The 6,880-nt window shown below is 42.3% G+C and overlaps 1 protein-coding gene across 2 annotated transcripts; it reads left to right on the top strand.

Moving 5' to 3' along the window:
* Positions 1-2,155: 2,155 nt before the first annotated feature.
* LOC119300731 (U-box domain-containing protein 44-like) lies at positions 2,156-6,575 on the top strand. Of its 2 annotated transcripts, none has more exons than XM_037577632.1 (5): positions 2,156-2,492; positions 2,581-2,642; positions 2,998-3,540; positions 3,625-3,934; positions 4,670-6,575. In XM_037577632.1, the coding sequence occupies exons 3-5, from the start codon at positions 3,010-3,012 to the stop codon at positions 6,250-6,252; spliced, it is 2,424 nt and encodes an 807-aa protein (XP_037433529.1). In that variant the 5' UTR covers positions 2,156-2,492; positions 2,581-2,642; positions 2,998-3,009; the 3' UTR covers positions 6,253-6,575. The 2 variants fall into 2 exon arrangements, with proteins under 2 accessions (XP_037433529.1, XP_037433528.1); XM_037577631.1 differs by having other exon boundaries at positions 2,578-2,642.
* The last annotated feature ends 305 nt before the right edge of the window (positions 6,576-6,880 follow it).

The following is a 6,880-nucleotide window of genomic DNA, read 5'->3' as shown; positions in this document are numbered from 1 at the left end:
CCCATGGTGATGTCATGGGCTGCGTGGCAACAGTGCTGCGCCGGGCGAGGGTTGTTCGCCCAGTACGCCGCACTGTAGCCACGCTCCTCCTTGAATTTGGGGGTGGCATGCATCGCTGTAGCCACGCCCTGTCTCATCATCATAATGTGGTGCAAACTTTGAGGGCGATTGGGCCCACCTACTAGGAGCCGACCTCTCTGGAGGCCGCCTGCTAGAAGCCGACCTCTCTGGAGGCCGCCTGCTAAGAGTCGGCCCACCTCGGGGCCGTCTTCTGAGCCTTGCCGTCTTCTGGTAGCCGGCCGCTTGGACCAGTCGGCCGCAAAGAAGGCGGTGCTTTGGTCTTTGATTCTTGAGGGGCGCAACCGACCCCGATGTCTTGAAACACCATGAGAGGTTGATGAGGCTACCCGTGGTCATTTACTCCGACAATCACGGTCTCGTCGTCATGTAGAAATAACAAGAGATTGATGAAATCATAAGATCTCAAGACACGTGCAAATCAATTGCTTGTACAGAATAGTACACCACGTTGGTTTGTTCTTCACGTGAGGAAGGTCTTCCAGTTGATTTTTTGCCTTCACACAAGGAACCAACAACGTAGAGATTGCCTCAAGTTTGCGTGCATAATTGATTCGCGAACAAGAAGCAACGGAAGATGGCGTGAACTATTCCATGGTCCACGCACAAGCAACAGTAGTACTACTCCAGCCGCTTGATTTTCCTCCTCGATGGACGCACCGATCGTAGCGCAAAACATCTCAAATAGGCGAGGAAGCTGACTAGTCAATGGAGTTGACACTCCAGGTGGGGGCACGCGGAAAATCACACGCGAGAGGATCATGGCGACCACCGGCGACAAAGTACGCAGTGAATTGGGTTTAAGCGACTGCTGTCGACCCTTGCTCTGATACCAATGTTAGAGGGTTTGTGGTCTACCCCTATTTCTCTATTCTTTTCCGTGGTGGCGCTCAGAATTCGCATATCTGGCTAGGAGATAGGGACCGTCTTATACTGTATTTTCAAAGAGTTCACCTCTTATACAGATAAGGTTCCTAGTCGTTGGAACTAGCTTTTGAGATAGAGTTCAGATCAAATTACCAATCACATTTGTCTGTTAAAGGATTCTACTCGTTATGTCCCTAGAGCACGCGTCTGTGAGCAACACGCCATAATAGAGTGTAAATTTCTCTAATTACGTAAATCAATATTAGGGCTGTAATCTAACTATACGATCTAACTCCTTTCAACCATAAGTGTACCATGTAGTCTTTCCAATATAAACAATATATTGTATTCCATTGATAATCGACCAGCTTCCTTAAGAATATACTCCCTCCACCCGGAAATACTTGTCGTAGAAATGGATACAAATGGATGTATCTAGAACTAAAATACATCTAGATACATCCATTCCTCGGCCAAGTATTTTCGGACGAAGAGAGTATTACTTAAGTACATACCAATAAGTAACAATTCCATGCTAAACATGTAAAGCAATTTTATGTATAAATACATGTATAATTCTGTAATGAGGTATTTCAAATATTAACAATTCTAAGTAATTTGAATATAGTTGTAGGACACATAATTCCAACATTCACCTCTTGTTCTATTTGTTTAGCACCGCTCCTTGTCATGTGACCTAAATAGATCTTTTATGTAGAAGTTTTATTTGATAGCTGAGATTTATAATGAGGAGAAGATGATAAACGAGGTGAACCTGAGATGTCATCAGTCTTACGAAGATTAGACTAGCCACAGTAAGAGTAACATAGATGATAACATCACACATATCTATACAAAATAGATGATGTGACAAGTAATTAATGAAGAAAAAGAGACACGTGACAACATAACTAGTTATTCATTGTTTTTGCAGTTGAACATAACTAGTTACTCATAACATCACACATACTAAGATAAAATGAATCTATAACCTAATAAATAAAGTGTTGGATAATATCATATAATAACAGTATATGTTACTTCCGAGTGTAAAAGTAATAACATAGATTAGTACGTATGTCTACGATTACTCCCCACTGATACTAGTCTTATCGGTCTGAATCCGATTCATCAGGCCCGAACCCCGCAAACCCACCCCGCTTTGCACAGTCCATAGCTAGAAATAGAAGGCGTTGCATAGAAACGAGCGGTTGATACGGCGCCCTCGGCCCTCCTGTGCGGCTTCGCTTACCCACTCGCAGCAGGCTAGCTGACTAGCAAGTAGCACCCGTCGCCGAGAAGTATCTCCCTTCCGCTCCCCTCTCCCCTACCCTTCCCCTACCCTTCCGGGTCTCGCCCTCCACCTCACTGGTCCGCCTCCGCCGTCTCGTAGTTTCTCCCCCCGGCAGATCTTCCACCTTGTCCCCTCAGCCATATCGATCTGCTTTTCCTCCCCACCGCCATGGCTGGGTAGTGCCGCCGCAGTCGTGTGAATTGCTGTGGCCGGTCGTATTTGCTCTCCGTTGAGCGACTAATTCCTCTCCGAGGTACGCGCCCTGTCTTTCGGTGGTCCTGTGAACATCCCTCGTCGCTACCTCGTGCTAATCCCCGCTTTAACAATACTGCTCTCAGCAGGTGCTCCCCGGCCGCTGTCTCCACTAAGTGCGCTTCACTTTCCTATTACTCGTGGATTTGAGGTAAAATCCGTCCCAGTAGCATTGATATGTGATGGAAGTGATGCCAAGTTAGGTATATGTAATCGGTGTTAGTAGTAGGTTTGGTTGGATTTCTTACTAGTATAGAAAAATGATTATTGAACTTGGGGTTCTAAGTGCAATATATTCACATGAAAAATATATATACCTAATATCGAATGTTTTTCAGCAACTTTTGAGTATGTCTGGCATTTCGTGGCTTTAGGGTGACGATCTCAATATCTTTTGCACGCTCGTAGTAATCCTTTCCAATTGTTGCATGTCTTTCATTGCTGGCCTGTCTCTTATGAACCTACTATATATATCTCTGATTTCTTCCCTCTGAATTTGTATGCAGTGCCGTGGTGTGATGGCAGACGTTCAAGATGGTCATTATGATTCGTCCACTGACAGCTTGCGCGTTGAGCCTATTTATGAATCATTTCTTTGTCCACTCACAAAACAAATTATGCGGGATCCTGTCACTTTAGAGAGTGGTGCTACATTTGAACGGGAAGCCATTTTGAAGTGGTTCCAGGAATCTGATAGCAGTGGAAGGAGCCTTATCTGCCCTATTACTAGGAAGGAGCTCAGCAGCACTGAGTTGAATCCAAGCATTGCTCTGAGAAACACTATTGATGAATGGATGCATAGGAATGAGGCAGCTAAACTTGATGTAGCCCGTAAATCCTTAACTTCCGAGAATTCAGAACATGATACTTTGCAAGCACTTGAATATGTTGTGGAGATATGTCAGAGAAGTAGATCCAGCAGACATGTAGTGAGGAAGCTTGGCTTGATAAGCTTAATTTCCGAGCTGTTGAAGAATAGCAGTACAAAAGTACGGCAAAAGTCATTGGAAAGTCTTTGCTTTGTAGCTAAAGATGACAATGATAACAAGGTGCTTTTTTTATGAATCTACTTTCCATAGTTTTAAATTTGTCACCAATCTTGTGTTTCTAATATCCCAGAATTTTTTTCACAGGATGAGATTGCTGCCGGGGACAATATTCGCACAATAGTGAAGTTCTTATCTCATGGCCACGTCCAAGAGAAAGAACAGGCTGCATCTCTGTTATATGAACTTTCACAATATAAACCTCTTTCAGAAAAAATTGGGAGCGTTCCTGGGGCCATACTTATACTTGTTGGCTTGTCAAGTAGTAAAATAGAAAACCTGTTGACAGTTGATAGGGCTGATAAGACACTTGTGAATTTGGAGAGCTGTGAAAAAAATGTTAGACAGATGGCGGAAAACGGTAGACTGCAACCGCTTCTTAGGCTTCTTCTTGAAGGTATTATTTATACAATTTCCTTATTTAAAAAAAAGGCAGAGGTCATGTATGTTGCCATTGCCATTAAACTACTGAATGACAGTGATATGTGCTACCCCTGGCGATATTCTCATTAATTTGCTTCTTATCTGTGTTTTGCTTTCCTGCATTCCTGTTTTATTGCTCTTTTATCTCACCATCCATATTGAATAGTCGTTTCTCACCACTTTTTGTTACCATAGTTATAAAAATACTTTTTCAAATACATAAAGCAGAAAATTATAACATACGAGGAATTAGACTCATAAGATAAAAAGAGAGTAATTATATACATTAGGATGTGGTGCATTACCCAGCTGCCTAGCTGCAGAATTCAAATTTATTTCAAGATGAAGGTAATTAATCATGGGATTGCTGCATGCCTAAGATGAACTATTTCGAACAGATTATTTCAGTTCACTTGTATATAGCTTTGTCACTGTGGTATTACTTCAGTGCATGGATAAGAATTCCCCCTCTAACATCAATATGTTGGGGCAGTTCATGTTGATTGGGTTAACTATTATGTGCAAGGTTCAGTTGGTATATGTTCACTTAAGTATTAGATTTTTCTTACTATGGGTATCTTCTAGTTAGCACGTGCACTGTATAAAAAATGTGTCACTGGAACGGTAGAAATGTGTTATGACTGATATTCATTTTCCAATGTTCTTTCTTTGTACTCAGGGCTTAGTTCCTTCTTGTGTGCATTTGTAGGTTCAGCTGATACACAATTATCTATGGCTGCTTATGTTGGGGAGCTTGTTTTAACCAACGAGGTGAAGGTCTTTGTGGCACAAACAGCAGGCTCCGCACTAGTCAATATCATGAAAAGTGGGAATAGGGAGGCTAGAGAAGCAGCTCTGAAGGCACTGAATCAAATTTCATCTTACGACGTCAGTGCGAAGATACTAATTGAAGCAGGTATTCTCCCACCTCTCATAGCAGACCTCTTTACAGTTGGCAGTAATCAGCTTCCAATGAGGTTGAAGAAGGTATCAGCAACAATTCTTGCAAATGTTGTGGCATCAGGTGCAAATTTTCAGTCCATTCCACTTGACCACAACAGGCAGACACTGGTATCTGAAGAAATTGTTCACAATCTGCTTCATCTCATCAGCAATACAGGACCTGCAACTGAGTGTAAGTTACTCCAGGTGCTTGTTGGTTTAACTAGTTCTTCTACAACTGTCCAAGGCATAGTTGATGCCATCAAAAGCTCAGGGGCTACTGTCAGTTTAATTCAGTTTATTGAAGCACCTCAAAGAGAGGTTCGCATGGCTTCCATCAAGCTCTTGAATAACATATCACCATGTATGGGTCAAGAACTGGCTGAAGCTTTTCGTGGAAATTTTAGTCAACTCAGCAGCTTGATTAGAGTCATTGCCGACAACAATGGTATTTCTGAAGAGCAAGCACCAGCTGCTGGTCTTGTAGCTGATCTTCCTCTGCAGGATTCGGTGCTAACCAGACGTCTTGTTGAAGATGGGGCTTTCACCACAATAATATCCAAAGTGATAATGATCAGACAAGGGGAGAGTCGTGGGGGGCGTTTCGTCAACCCTTTTCTTGAAGGTCTAGTTAGGATAGTCTCCCGGATCACATTTATCTTGGAGGATGATCCAGATATCATTGCTTTTGCTCGTGAATACAATCTCACTGCACTATTTAGTGATCTGCTTCAGATGAATGGTCTTGACACTGTCCAGATTGTCTCTGCCACCGCACTAGGAAATCTATCTGGCCAGTCAAAGCATCTAACGAAGATTCTGCCACCTCCCAACGGGGGATTGTGTTTTTCAATATTTCCATGCCTCAGTCAGAAGTCTGTAGAAACTGGTGTCTGTAGAGTTCATCATGGAATATGTTCGTCAAGGGAAAGCTTCTGTCTCTTGGAAGGGAAGGTGGTGGAGAAGTTGGTTGCTTGCTTGGATCACAACAATGAGAAAGTTGTTGAAGCCTCTCTAACAGCACTGTCCACATTATTAGACGATGGAGTGGACATTGATCAAGGTGTGATGGTCCTGTGCGACGCAGAGGGCGTCAAACCAATTCTTGATGTATTGTGTGAGAATCGGACTGAGGCGCTGAGGCAGAGAGCGGTGTGGGCAGTAGAAAGGATCCTTAGGACGGATGAAATAGCTTATGAGATCTCGGGAAACCAAAATGTCAGTACAGCCTTGGTTGAAGCTTTCAGGCATGGTGACTTTAGGACAAGGCAAATTGCAGAGCGAGCACTAAAGCATGTTGATAAGCTGCCCAATTTCTCTGGGATATTTTCGAAGATCGGAGCACAGTGACCATGTTATGCAGAAGTAGGCTAGTTCTCTTATACCGGTCGCCTGCAGATCCTTTGGGTTGCATAAAGATACGTAACTCAAATATTGGCGCATGCCTAATCTCACACCAATCAGTTGCTTTCCCAGCTTAATCGTGTTAGTACTGCCGCTCTCCAAGTAGTTCCCAAACTAATCGAATTGATAGAATGGGAACTGAAGGTATTGTTGGTGTGTATCGTATAGTGTATATTTCCACCCTGTATGCTTGTTGTATCTGTATTATTCAGATGCTCAGATGCATAGCATGATATTTTTGTGTGAATATCCATTTCTGTGCCTGAGCCCATCTGATCTCGATGAACAGTAAAATAATAAAATACTAGAAAAATAAAAAAAAACTGATTATTTTTGCATGTCTGTACCAATTTTCAACGCGTTTGAACATCTGAGAGAAAGAAAAATATTGGTCTGAACAAAACATAAACAGTAAACTGTTTCACATACCACCAATTTTGATTTTTTTTTACTGAGAGCTACTTAGATGTGCAAACCCGTTGAAAATTGGCACGAACCTCACGCACCAAAACATTTTCCATAAAAAAAGTTATTTTTTTTATTTTTTATAGTAATTTTTTTATTTTGCTGTTCA

The sequence above is a fragment of the Triticum dicoccoides genome, chromosome 5A (assembly GCF_002162155.2).
Source record: "Triticum dicoccoides isolate Atlit2015 ecotype Zavitan chromosome 5A, WEW_v2.0, whole genome shotgun sequence".
In the NCBI taxonomy this organism is placed as follows: Eukaryota; Viridiplantae; Streptophyta; class Magnoliopsida; order Poales; family Poaceae; genus Triticum; species Triticum dicoccoides.
This window is presented reverse-complemented; position numbering and strand designations above follow the sequence as displayed.